The 15,504-nt window shown below is 36.7% G+C and overlaps 1 protein-coding gene across 1 annotated transcript in view; it reads right to left on the bottom strand.

Moving 5' to 3' along the window:
* Positions 1-5,226: 5,226 nt before the first annotated feature.
* Positions 5,227-15,504, bottom strand: part of gpsm1b (G protein signaling modulator 1b) — a gene marked incomplete at its 3' end in the record, with an annotated part of 35,679 nt that continues 25,401 nt past the window's right edge. Inside the window, 6 exon segments of the mRNA NM_001007778.1 lie at positions 5,227-5,241; positions 5,243-5,348; positions 5,350-5,362; positions 5,365-5,414; positions 5,616-5,821; positions 8,089-8,242. Of these exon segments, the coding sequence (NP_001007779.1) occupies positions 5,227-5,241; positions 5,243-5,348; positions 5,350-5,362; positions 5,365-5,414; positions 5,616-5,821; positions 8,089-8,242 (544 nt within the window).

Below are 15,504 nucleotides of genomic sequence, written 5' to 3' on the forward strand. Positions count from 1 at the left end.
CGGTTCCGAGAGGGATCTGGCTGCAGACCTGGTGCAGTGCAATCTGAGCTGCATCCAATGCTTTTCAATAGGCTCACCTAACCCCACCCATCACAGTGACATCACTCACTCCATTTGAGTGGTTGTGTCTGACATTGCATCGCTGAGTGATGCAATCTCAACTTGCATCATAAAGGCAGCATCCACAAAAAGTGGATTAATGGACATCAACAATGTACGGTAGGAGTAAAATAGTGTTTTTTTGAACATTACACCATGTGAAAACATTGCATTACATTGAATACAACAAATAATGTTATCCATAAAAACGTTAGACTTTTAATTATTATTATTATTTATATATATATATATATATATATATATATATATATATATATATATATATATATATATATATATATATATATATATATACACTTTGCCACAGTTGGGTTGCAGCTGGAAGGGCATCCGCTGTGTAAAACATATGCTGGATTAGTTGGCGGTTCATTCCGCTGTGGCGACCCCTGATTAATAAAGGCACTAAGCCGAAACGAAAATGAACGCATGAATATATCCATGCCGTTTCTGAAATGTTTGTGATTCTACATGTTGTAAGCTGAAGTCCTTCCCTGACGAAATGAATGAATGCATTAAGAAGAGAAGTATAGTGCAATGTATGCTGACAAAATGCTAAATAATCATAATACACACTATTATTCAAGTCTGCTTAAATCCAAAATAAAGACTCATTCAGCAAAGATGCATTCAACTGATCGAAAGAGACCGTAAATATAGATTTATAAACACTTCACACGCATCCTGCTCTATTCATCTGTGAGTGCTACTAAATAAAATGCAGCACAATTTGCACAAAAATTGCAACAAAAATGATTTCCGAAGGATCGTGTGATGCTGAAACTGAACTTATCTCAGAACAGTGAGACATCGCAGTGAATTAAGGGTTAATGTTCCGCTCCACTTCCTATAATGTGATGTATTGATGTTTCCCTTTTATTCTCACAAGTGAACATGTCAAAGCACACACACACACAAACACTCTGTTCACTTGCATATACATACAAGCTTCATATTTGGATTTTCTATTGTAAGATGTCATAATATGCATGCATATTGCAAAAAAAAAAATGGTTGCTTATACATATTTCAACCTTTGGAATTACAAATATGCACCATAATATGACAGACATGTTCAATATCAGCGATTCATCTGTGTTATTCCAATGTTTGAAAAAGATATACATGCAATATTTCAAAATGTGTTGCATATATGACATTTAATACATGTAAAATGCAAATATCGGCCTCTAGCATATGTAATTTGTATATATTGCCATCTATTAGATTTCTATATCGTGACTTCTGTTAAAAAAGACAAACGCTTAATATCAATTTCAGCAACATTTTATTAAAAGCAAGGGATCCATACCCATGTTCATGAACAGAAAATAAATATAAAACATTATGTACATTGGGGCAGTGACTTTTCAAAAGGCTTTCGGACTCATTCACACATTTATACAATACATGAAGGCAAACCATAATACAGGAAGACAAAATTAATAATAATAATCATTTAAGTGGACTTTGCAATTCAAATCTTCACAAATTAAATATATTTATTAAATGAATCTACATGTAACTAATACAGATCTACTTTTAAGCTCATAAACAATATAAACATCCGATTTTTTCTTGATTTGGAGTAGATTTGGTCGCTATATGAGCAAATTAATTGTATATTAAAAATAAAGGTAAGTTACAAGCATCATGCATCACTGAGACACATATTCTTCAATATGAATCAGCTGTTTAGCTTATTAAAACAAGAAAAGCATCTTCATAAACATTTATGAATGATTCACAACACTTTTAGACTGAAAACAAAAAACATTTACGGCATTTGCTCATTTCTGCCACAAGATGGCAGTGAGTTCATCTGAATCATTTTGATTGAATCAAAATCAGCCAAACTTGCTTTAAAATACTGCGGATTTACATTTGAAATGACTTATTTTTCTTATTTTTTAAATGTTCCTACATAAAATCGCAATCAATATGATGTTTATAGTCACAAATGATTCGAACATTGATCAACTGAATCAATTGATCCGAGTCACGATTCAGTGATTCAGAATAATTTATGAAAAACTCATTCAGTCACTCGATGTGGAAAAAAAAAAGCACAGTGATGCATTAAAATCTGATTTGCATACATATTCACAACACTTTTTAGATTAAAAACAAAACGACGTTTGCTTATATCCACCACAAAATGGCAGTGAGTTCATGTGAATCATTTTCCTTCCCGCCAAAATAGATTGAAAAATAACTAAACTTGATCAAAATACTGCGGATTTACATTATAAATGTCTTATTTTTCTTTTTTAAATGTTCTTACATACAATTGTGATCAATGTGATGCTCAGTCACACATGACTGGAGCGCTGATCAACTGAATTAACTGGTCCGAGTCACGATTCAGTGATCCAGAATCATTAACAGAAAACTCACTCAATCGCTCGATCTGGGGGAAAAAAAGCACAGAAATGCATAAAAATCAGATTTTCATACATATTTATGAATGATTCAAAACTATTTTTTGATTAAAAAAGAAAAACATTTACAGCATTTACTCAAATCTACCACAGGACGGCAGTGAGTTCATGTGAATCATTTTCCTTCCCGCCAAATAAGCCTGAAAACAGCTAAACTTTCTCAAAATACTGCAGATTTACATTATAAATATCGTATTTATGTTTTTTAAATGTTCCTACATAAAACTGCAATGATGTTTATTAGTCATAAATGACTCGAGCATTGATCAAATGATCTGAGTCACGATTCAGTGATTCAGAATCATTTAGGGAAAACTCATTGAATCGCTCGATGTGGAAAACAAAAAGCAGCTTCAAAGCACAATGATGCATAAAAATCTGATTTTCATACATCTTTAAGAAGGATTCACAACACTTTATTTGCTCATTTCTACCACAAGATGGCAGTGAATGCATTTGAATCATTTACCTTCAAAACAAGAATTAAAATCAGCTAAATTTGCTTAAAACACTGCGGATTTACATTTAAAATTACTTAATTTTCTTTTTTTAAATGTTCCTACATACAACGGCGGTCAATGTGATGTTTATTAGTGACAAATGACCCAAGCATTGATCAACTGAATCAACTGATCCGAGTCATGACTCAGTGATTCAGAATCATTTACGGGAAAACTCATTCAATTGCTCCAAAAGCAGCTTCAATCGATTCAAAAGCACAGTGATGCATCAAAATCTGATTTTCTGCACATTTACATAGCTTTTCCCACAATTAGCAACACTTAAACCTCCTTTCACAGTCTTTTTTTGTTGCTTTGTTTTGCTTTTTACAGGTTTCTCAACACTCAATAAATACATTTCTGGGATTTACAACAACGCCTCTGAGTTCAAATGAAGCAGAGATAAACAAAGCAGCCCTAATGTCTCTATTTACTGTACACTTCTCAATGGAAATGTGCTGCAAAGCTGAAAACTGAAATGCACTTGCGTTCAGGAGAGTCAAAAACACATCAGCAGCATCTGAGAAACACTGTAAATGAGCACGATCCCCATCAAAACTGCTCAAAAACACAACATCAGAGGATACAATCAGAGTCTGCAGGTCTAATTAAGGCAGCAGAGGAGAAACGGGAGACAATGAGAGGCTTGTTTTGTGTGGAAAACACTCTTGGCGAATTCACTGAACACACATTAGCATTCAGCATTGGCTTCTACAGCAGGGTTGCCAGATCCAAGCAAAAAATGCAGGCGAATAGCAAAGCAAAACATACATAAAAAAGAGAGATAAAGCAGCCATATCTTCTGTGATATTTTGTAAAACCCATATTTGTATATACAACACTTTTAAGTACCTTAATAACTGATGCTCTGCTCAGGGTTGCCATGTATGCACAGCAGATTACATGTTCTTTAAGAAATGATTCAGTTGTCATTTTTTATTCATGAGTATTAAACATTTTGGCAGCTTGCATCATGTTATGTAAGTAAACCACGCAGAAACTGCAACACACAACTCTTATGGAGCCCAATTGTGCAGGAAAACTGCAAACCTGGCAACACTGACTGGCTTGTACTGTACTGCAGGGTTGCCAGATTTTCAAAACAAACTCAAAATATGCCACTCCTATTTGTAAAAATTCATATTTCACATCACTGTATGCGTTATCCACAGTTTCATTCTTGAAAGTCTTTGTAGATTAGTATTTATAAAGATTCAGCTTTGAATAATAAAGTAATTTTACTTTAATTAAAACAATAATCACAGTTGTTTCTCATGTTTCAAGTGTAAAGATAAAAGAAAGTTCAAGCATAAATGCTAAATTACTTTTAAGCAACTTTTATGAGATGTTTTTTTTTGGGAACACAAAAGAAGATAGTTTGAAGAATGTTGGAAACCGGTCACCATTGACTTCCATAGTAGGAAAGTCAGTGGTTACCGGCTTTCAACATGTTTTGCTTTATAGTTGAAATACCCCTTTAAAAATGTAATGGATGCAGGCAAATGCAAAAACAAAGCTTGTTTCAAAATCTTAGCACTGGTAGAATAACAAATTGCTGGAATAAAATATTTTAGTATATAAATATAATTAATGCAACATGTCAAACCTTTCACCTGAAGAATAACTGCGTTATTATTAAAAGCAGACAAAGTCCATCCGCAGGAAAACTGTGCACCTGGCAACCCTGATCTACACGCTGACACCACACTTGTAGATAATAACATCTAATAATAAACATTTAAAGGGATAGTTAACTCTAAAATATTACGTTAATCAGCAGAGAGTGTGACTGAGTGTGTGTTAGTATGTGCATGTGTGTAGTCCTAGCATTCATCACTATCTGGCAATCAAATGTCCCCACAAGTATAGCAATACGAGTCAATTTTGACCTTGTGGGGACATTATTTTTGGTCCCCATGAGGGAAACAGCTCATAAATCAGACAGAATGAAGTGTGTTGAGGAGGTAAAAATGCAGATTGTTTCCTGTGAGAGGTGTGTGTGTGTGTGTGTGTGAATGTAGTTGTCTGTCAGTGAATTCGCCCAGATCCTCCACATCCGGTCCTCATAAACCTTTATAAACCTACATTGAGTGTAATGATGATTGGCTGTAAAGCACAGGAGGCGTATATACTGAGATGGCACTTGTGTTTTCACGTCTCCCCCCCCACACACACACAGGTTTCTCCTGCAGGTTTACCCAGACTCCTGCTGGTCCTCCGGGAGCCGCACGCGCTGCTCGTCCATCCGCTTGGCCTGCACTCTCTGGATGAGGCTGAAGAAATCCTCATCAGGGACTGTCGGGGCCCGGGGACCGCCTTCTGGAGGAGAGCAGCGCTGGTCATCTATCCTGGAGGACTGTACACACACACACACACACACACACACACACACACACAGGTGAATGAACATACAACACCCCCTTCTGGATGCATGTTAATCCAATGTTTTGAATTTGGATTGCAATACCCAGTTTAACCACTAGGCCCATGTGGACTAATGTGTGTGTGTGTGTGTGTGTGTGTGTGTGTGTGTGTGTGTGTGTGTGTCTCCTCTGACCTGGCACTTGATGAGCATGTTGAAGAAGTCGTCGCTGGGCTCCTGAGGGTCTCCGTCTCCGCACAGGTGCCCCAGGTTATTGTGGGTAATCCTGAGTCCGGGCAGATTACTGACGTTCACCCGCTGGTCATCCAGACGGCGGCTCTGAGTGCTGGCGATCAGGTCAAACAGCTCTTCTGTCTGAGGAGACGTCAGCAGACTGGCATCTGACGCACACACACATAAATATACACACACATAAACAAATATCAGTATGTGGCTATCGGTTACTAGCACCTAACAGCAGTGTGCTAAATCATGCTAGCGACAGGTTTAAAATACTAAAGACACACGGTCATGCAATAAACGTGTTAAAATGATAGCGACATGTTGAAATAGACTGGCATCAAAGCAACACACAACTATCACCTTGTGGCTATCAGTCACTAGCTTAGCGTAATAGCAGTGTGCTAATCTATGCTAGCAACATCTTAAAAATGCTAAAGCAACATAAGAACGACATAATAAATCACGCTAGCAACATGATATCAAGAGGGTAAACCTTAAAGTTTTGAGCTTATAAAACTTCTCAGATCTTTCTTGTCTGGGCTTGAGAAGCTAACCAAGTTACTTACAGTAAGTCATGTTTAAGTACAGCGGACTTAATTATTATACTACATAGATTTACTCAGATAACGATCCTCCGGGTTCCGACATGAAAAAAAAATACTACAGTAAATTAGAGCAAATACTGTTTTGAAGCATACTATAGGAAATTACTTGAATTGATGTGTTGTTGCAATTCTACAGTTGCTATGGTAACAAAACAACTACATTAATTGATCTGTTGTGGTGATTGTACAGTTGCTATGGTAACAAGAACTACAGTCATTGATCTGTTGCGGTGATTATACAGTTGCCATGGTAACACATTAACTATGGTAATGTATCTGTTGTGGTAATTCAGCAGTTACTATGGTAACACACCAACAACAGTACTTAATCTGATGTGGTGATTCTACAGTTGCTATGGTAACAAAACAACTACAGTATTTAATCGTATGCAGTGATTCTACAGTTGCTATGGTAACCATAACTTTAGTAAAGAATCTATTGTGGTGATTCTACAGTTGCTATGGTAACCACAACTTTAGTAAAGAATCTATTGTGGTGATTCTACAGTTGCTATGGTAACCACAACTTTAGTAAAGAATCCATTGTGGTGATTCTACAGTTGCTATAGTGACAACAACCTTAGTAAACAATTTATTGTGGTGATTCTACAGTTGCTATGGTAACACAACAACTATTATGATTAATCTATTGTGGTGATTCTACAGTTGCTATGGTAACAGCAACTTTAGTAAATAATCTATTGTGGTGATTCCACAGTTGCTATGGTAACAAAACAACTATAATGATTAATCTATTGTGGTGATTCTACAGTTGCTATGGTAACAACAACTTTAGTAATTGATCTATTGTGGTGATTCTAAAGTTGCTATGGTAACAAAACAACTAGTGTGATTTTTCTGTAATGGTGATACTACGCAGTGTATTCCCTACCATTATATTAAGGGGTGCGTCCCACCTTCCCAACGACTTTACCTGCCCCCCTTGAAGTAAAGTTAATTTCATTTTCTATTTAGCGCTAGATCACAACTTTTAAAAAGCTAAATAGCTGTCTGTAATATCTTATTTACACAACGGCATACAGGGCTTGATATTGCGATCGTTTTGGTCACATATGCGCCCGAAATGTAATCTATGCGACCTCGTAATATATTTGTGAAACATTTGTGCGACTGCATAATGGTTGTAGCGTGACCTGTTTTGGATAACGGAGCTTTTGTGACTGCGGGAAATGCAAACTGCTGAAGTCTGAGGAAGACACAATGAAAAAGTGCACAGGTTTGCAAACCCACCCAAAATTACAAATAATGGCGCTGATGAGAGCGATCATGTGGCGAACGTTGATCCGCCAACTGAGATCGATCGAGTGATTTCAGAGAGAGTGCAGAAAGACTCGGAGTGGATCAGCTGATTAATGGCCTGAATCTCGATGTGTTGCATTCACTGCATGTCCGGCGCAAATGGCCACTAAATGTAAAATTCACCACTATACATCATCTCCAAAGAAGCTCGCCTTTAAGTTAATAGTGAAACTGCGGCTCATGACAAAGAGCGGTATTGCACAGGCAGTCATTAATGAGCTTTTAAAGCAGCAGGCTCATCTGGACGGGTGATATATAGCTCTGTGTTTAATGGATGCTTTTCACAAGACTGTAATAAGGCAATTATTGGTCAGCAGCATCTGAAATCAGTACAAGTTGTTTAATATTTAGATTTATTTTTAACCGTATGCACATTTACATGTATTTATGTATCTATTACATCATCTTTGCTTAAAAAAATACTTAGGTGTGTGTAATGCAGTGTGTATGGGGGCAGGAGAGTAAGGAGCAGGAGAGACTCAGTGTGTTTCAGAGCTCACCGATCATGTCATTGAGTGTGTTCTGATCGGCTCCGGCTTCTTCTCCGTCGGGCGTCTCGTCCAGCTGACAGCGCTGGTCATCCATACGGCTGCTCTGAAACTTACTCAACAGGTCAAAGAAGCAGTCCTCATCTGACGGATCTCGAGGCAGCTTCTGCACACAGCACATGGCTTATCATTAACGCTAAACATGCTAAAACATTCATTACTTATACTGCGACAATCAGATTGCACAATATGCAGCCCAGGCTCATCCAGTCTCAGCCTACATTATTTGCAAAACGTAAAAAGCATTGCTCCGGGTTCGTTTTATTGTACGTTTCACATAACAAATCCACTAGAGGGCGCTGTTTATATTTGTGAATCTAAAATGCATTCGTTTTGGGTTCGTTTGATTGTACGTTTCAGATGACAAATCCCCTAGAGGGCGCTGTTTCCATTTTGTGAATCTATTATATGTTATATAGGGTATGTTTTGGTGTACATTTCAGAAGACAAATCCACTAGAGGGCGCTGTTTACATTTGTGAATCTGAAATATGTTATATATTGTTTGTTATGTTGTACGTTTCAGATAACAAATCCACTAGAGGGCGCTGTTTACATTTGTGAATCTGATATTCATTAGTTTTGGGTTCATTTATTTTTTTGGTACATTTCAGATGACAAAACCACTGGAGGTTGCCGTTTACATTTTTGTGTATCTAAAATACGTCATCTAGGGTACTTCCATCAATGCTAAACATGTTAAAACATTCATTAGTTATACTGTTTTATACTGCAACAATCAGACTACACAATATGCAACCAAGACTTATTGGAAATACATGTCTCAGCCTATTTTTTTGTAAAACGTAAAATGCATTGCTCTGGGTACATTTTGTTGTACGTTTCAGATGAAAGATCCACTAGAGGGCGCTGTTTCCATTTGTGAATCTGAAATATGTTATATAGTGTTTGTTTTGTTGTACGTTTCAGATGATAAATCCACTACAGGGCGTTGTTTATATTTGTGAATCTGAAATACATTCATTTTGGGTTTGTTTTTTGTACACTTCAGATGACAAAACCACTGGAGGTTGCTGTTTACATATTTGTGAATCTAAAATATATTATCTAAGGTGTTATCATTAATGCTAAACATGTTAAAACATTCATTAGTTATACTGTTTTATACTGCAACAATCAGACTACACAATATGCAATCAAGACTTATTGGAAATACATGTCTCAGCTTATTTTTTTGTAAAACGTAAAATGCATTGCTCCGGGTACATTTTGTTGTATGTTTCAGATGAAAGATCCACTAGAGGGTGCTGTTTCCATTTTGTGAATCTATTATATGTTATATAGGATAAGTTTTGTTGTACATTTCAGTAGACAACTGTTTACACTTGTGAATCTAAAATACAAATCTGCTAGAGTGTGTTGTTTACATTTTTTGTGAATCTGACATTATTATTGAAACTATTTATCATTCATGCTAAATATGCTAAAACATCCATTAGTTATACTGTCTTATACTGTGACAATCAGATTACAAAGTATGCAGCCCAGGCTCAATGGAAATACATGTCTCAGCCTACTTTTTTTGTCAAATGTGTTGCCTTGGGTTTGTTTTGTTGTACGTTTCAGATGACAGATCCACTAGAGGGCGCTGTTTTCATTTTGTGAATCTATAATATGTTATATAGGGTATGTTTTGGTGTACGTTTCAGATTACAAATCCACTAGAGCAGGGCCAAATAAGAAATCATAAATTATTTCTGTAGAAAATATTCCCCCCGCGACTTGGTTTCCTCCACTCACCCCCGCCATCTCACGTGAAATGGACTATGCCAAAATCCCCCACGGAGCGGGAAGAACGATCGCTAGAATATAGCTCACTGGTGGTTTTTGATAGTTTAAAGTTATAAAACAGCTTTTATAGAGTCCAAATCAGCAGAGCATTTAAGGATTGTGCATATATGTGCGCGTGCATCGCTAGTAAGTACCCGAAATCATTGCAATATGTTTCTATATGGAGTTTCACATAATCATACTCATTAGGGCTGTAACATGCAAATGCATACATTTAATTCAGCTATACGGTTGTATTATTGTTAATATGTTCGTCAGTTGAGATGTTTGGCACAGATGTTATGTAATTGATGCATATAAACCCTGATTAAAACATAATCAGACCGCAATAGGGCAACTAGCGCATGCGCACTAAGTTGTTCATGATTAATCTGGATGCACGAGCGCAGCAGCTGTGTTCCCCCCCACACCGGTCCTCTGTAAAATTGACAAACGTTGACCGGTCCACGGTGATAAAAAGGTTGGGGACCACTGCACTAGAGGGCGCTGTTTCCATTTTGTGAATCTATAATATGTTATATAGGTTATGTTTTGTTGTACGTTTTAGATTATAAATCCACTAGAGGGCGCTGTTTTCATTTTGTGAATCTATAATATGTTATATAGGGTATGTTTTGTTGTACGTTTTAGATTATAAATCCACTAGAGGGCGCTGTTTCCATTTTGTGAGTCTATAATATGTTATATATGGTACGTTTTGTTGTATGTATATATGAAATAGCCATTCATGCACACACACACACAAACACACACACACACACACACACACTTAACAAACGTAACTGAATACCAGTAGGAAAGAATATTTATTTTACACATACTGGACCTACATATCAAGAATCTCTAACTACTGCATCAAATTTAAATGAGTTATTTTATACTTATTGTATTTTTTTACCTATTGTGTACATGTATGTACTGCATTTAAAAATACCTGCATGCAATTGCATCTAAAATCTATATAAATACATCGCCTAGAAAACATATATACAGTACATCCAAACCAACCCATAACCCACTAAACCAGTCCAAATAACTTCATGGTCCTGCCAATAGTAACCATGAATAGAAATGTATTTATTTATTTACTGTCATGTGCGAGCTGTTATTGAACAGTTTTGTGAGGTTCAACCAGCCGCATGTGTGACAATGCAGTATTATAGGAGCTGAATGATGCTCTGCTTGCTGGAGTCATGTGTCGCTGTAATCGCTCTGACATTACTGAACACTCATGTGAGCGCTTATCACAATCTCAACAGCACTGCAGGTCTGTGTGTGTGTGTCTAGCTGGTATTCATCACATAATGAGGCCCTAATGTCCCCACAAGTATAGCAATACCAGTCATTTTGACCTTTTTTATTGGAAAATGGCTCATAAATCAGACAGAATGAAGTATATAATATTAAAATACACTGTTTTCAGTGAGAGTCGGGCTTAGGGGTAGTAGAAACATCCTTGCATCTTTGAGAAGTCCCCATAAAGATAGCCATGCTAGTGTGTGTGTGCATGTGTTTATCACTATGACCTTTCAGTGGTCAGACACAAACACACACACACTGAAACTCTCCCCAGCAGGTCAGACTACAGAGAAACCAGCAACATAACGCTCAGAAAAACCACAACAAACCCTCCAGAAAGCTTCCTAAAGTGTGCAAAGCCAACTCAGAGAGCGCCATACTGTAAACAAACACACTAAAGTGCTGCATTTCAATACACATCTCCGTCATCTTTACCAGAACATCAGCTTAAACAGGAACAAAGCACTTAATATCAAGCCAGCAGAGCCCATCCCATAATAATAACAACCCAGAGCATCAGCTGGAACACACACAGCAATGCAGAATAACCCAGCAGATCTCTACGAACGTGACCGAGAATAAGAGTTATACTTATTATAGAGCGATTCGTTAATCCACAGTCGGCTCATCCTCCAATCACACAGCGTCAGTGTGTGTGTGTGTGTGTGTGTGTGTGTGTGTGTGTCCACTGTGGGAAAACAACTCATTAATCCGCCTGTGATTATGGGATGGTCGAGGGGAGGGTTGAATTTCGGGTCATTAAATGGACAGCGAGTGGCAAACACACTATTTAAACACACTCTGAAAACTATTAAACACAGATTAAAACACACACACACACACACACAATAATAGATTGATAGAGAAAGTCATGCAGAGTAAAGTCTCACATTCATCTGCTTGTTGATCTGTCCATCATGATATCGTTCAGCGTCTGCTCGGTGTGTCTCCTACACCTTCCCTTCACCGCCTGACTATCTGTGTGTGTGTGTGTGTGTGTGTGTGTGTGTTTAGCTGCTCGTGCATTCACTTCAATAATTCAGTTACACTGAGGGCGAGAGATGAAGAGAGAGAGAAAGAAGAGAGGGAGAAAAGAGAGAGAGACAGTAAAGAGAAAGTGAGAGAGAGATAGACTGGGAGAAAGAGAAAAGTCCGAAAAAAAAATTAAGTAAGAGGGAGAAAGAACAAAGGGAGAAACAGATAAAGAGAAGAAAAGAGTAAGAAGGAGAGAGAGAGACAGAGAAAAAACAGAGAGATTAAGTGAAAAGAGGGAGAAAGACTGAGAAAGAGGACCATCAAAGGTTTTTGTCTAAATGACATCATCAGCGTTTCCATAGCAACCCCTGACCTGGGGTTAAAGCCTTTGGTCAAAGCTAATAAGCTCTAAACACTGGTGACCCAGCATGTGCTGAAGGTCAATAACTGGTGGCCTTATATTGCACACGCAGGTCAAAAGTGATCCAATAATTAGCTAAATGAGTTTGATTATCTGCTCGATTATCTAAAAAAAACACATCATCATGATTATTTTGGTCAGCATATTGTATTTATGACTCTTTATAATCATTATTTGATTTTTAATCATAATAGTGTTAATAACTCGTCTCTAATAGCTGATTTATTTTCTTTTTGTCATGATGACAGCACATAATATTGGACTAGATATTCTTATATTCTATATCAGGGGTCACCAATCTCGTTCCTGGAGGTCCGGTGCCCTGCAGGGTTCAGCTCCAACTTGCCTCAACACACCTGCCTGGGTGTTTCAAGCATACCTAGTAAGAGCTTGATCAGCTTGTTCAGGTGTGTTTGATTAGGGTTGGAGCTCAAATCTGCAGGACACCGGCCCTCCAGGAACACGTTTAATGACCCCTGCTCTACTGTAAATATAGACAGATATAAATACTATTTATATTATACTTTTTATATTCAGCTTAAAGTGACATTTAAAGGTTTAACTAGGCAAGATACTGGACAACACTGGTTAGTTCTGTAGCCAAAAAATAAATATTTCTTAAGGGGGCTAATAATATTAACTATATACACACACACACACACACAGTTGAAGTCAGAATTATTCGCCCCCCTTTAAATTTCTTTTTCCTTTTTTAAATATTTCCCAAATGATGTTGAACCAATTCAGGAAATGTTCGCAGTATGTCTGATAATATTTTTTCTTCAGGAGAAAGTCTTATTTTTTTTATTTCGGCTACAATAAAAGCAGTTATTCATTTTTTAGACACCATTTTAAGGATAATATTATTAGCCCCTTTAAGCTATATTTGTTTCCGATAGTCTACAGAACAAACCACTGTTATACAGTAACTTGCCTAATTACCCTAACCTGCCTAGTTACCCGTAATTACCCTAATGAAGCCTTTACATGTCACTTTAAGCTGTATAGAAGTGTCTTGAAGAATATCTAGTCTAATATTATTTACTGTCATCATGACAAAGAGAAAATACATCAGCTATTAGAGATGAGTTATTAACACTATTATGATTAGAAATGTGTTGAAGAAATCTGCTCTCCGTTACACAGAAAATGGTGAACAGTAAACAGGGGGGCGAATAATTCAAGGGGGTTAATAATTCTGATATATATATATACACATACACACACACACACACACACGGAAAAAATGATTTTTTTCCAGCCAAACTAAAAGATATATTAAAAGAAAACGTATACATACGCATTAATATTTGACAGCGGAATGAACCACCAACTATTCCAGCATATGTTTTACACAGCAGATCCCCTTCCAGCCGCAACCCAGCCGGGACTCAAACCAGCAACTTTATTGCTGTGAGGCAACAGTTCTAACCACTGAGCCACTGTGTCACCTGTATATTATGATATATTATATTATATTATATTCATTATCTTTACGGCTTAATCCCTTTATTAATCTGGGGTCGCCAGAGCAGAATAAACCGCTAACTTATCCAGCATATGTTTTACGCATCGGATACCCTTCCTGGGAAAATACTATATTAATTATATTATATTATATTATATTATATTATAATTTTAAATTTTATTGTTTTTGTTGCCATTTATTTATAAAATTATTTTTGTTTATTTATTAACTTTACCTATTTTATATATATATATATATATATATATATATATATATATATATATATATATATATWTTTTTTTTTTTTTTTTTTTTTTTTTTGCAATTCTCAACACCACAGCAAAACTGACGTAAATAAAGTAAAATATATATTTTTAAAAATATTCCTTGAATTACTGAAAAAAAAAAATCTAATTTAATAAATTTGACAAATTAACTGCAAGAATTAATAAATGTAATTATTTCTCATTAAAGCTACAAAAGCAGCGAGTGACTTTGAGATTTTGGTTAATTAGTAAAGTCATTGGACAACAGTGGTTTAGTCTGTAGCCAATCAAAACAAATCTTTAATTACATTCAAAAAATTAATTCTTGATTAAACTGAGCTTATTTTTTTTTAATCCAGCCAAACTAACATAAATAAAGAAAAATATAACAGGAGATAATGCTAAAAATGTCCCTGCTCCATTAAACCTCACTGATATTTAAATATTTAGTTGACAACAAGAAGGAGAATGATTTTGTCTTCAATTATACATGTCATCTGACACATTCTGCTGTGATGTATAGACACGATATTCTTCATTACTGTAGCGAGAGAGGGGGAAATACAGTCACAGAGCAGTAGAAGGGTCTTCAGCATCACTCAGTGCAGGAAATGAAGCTCATATTTTGATATATTGTTGTCCTGTGGGAAACTCGCATGCACACAGATGCATTAGAGCACAGCAGTGTGTGTGTGTGTGTGTGTGTGTGTGTGTGTGTGTGTGTGTGTGTGTGTATTGATTACTGGAGGAACACGGAGACGCGCCAATATCAAGATGAAACCTTTAGTGCAGCACTTTAAAGCACAGATTGAATTAAAGCGCAGCAGACGGACACATCTGCACATTCACACTGAGCAGCGGCTGGAGGCTGAACACCAGTCTGTGCTGGAGAATCAGTGCTGTGGATACAGGATCACATCTACTCTGCTGGACATGTGCATGTACAGAGATGATGACGGACAGAGAGACTGATAAACAGAGGACATTTCAGATGGACAGATAGATGAATAGATGGATGGATGTAGAGACAGATGGAGGGATGTATAGATGGACGGATGAACAATTAGATGGATAAAGGGGTGGATGGTTGGAAAGGCTGATGGATGGATGGATGGATGGATGGATGGA

Source organism: Danio rerio, chromosome 5 (genome assembly GCF_049306965.1).
Source record: "Danio rerio strain Tuebingen ecotype United States chromosome 5, GRCz12tu, whole genome shotgun sequence".
Classification (NCBI taxonomy): domain Eukaryota; kingdom Metazoa; phylum Chordata; class Actinopteri; order Cypriniformes; family Danionidae; genus Danio; species Danio rerio.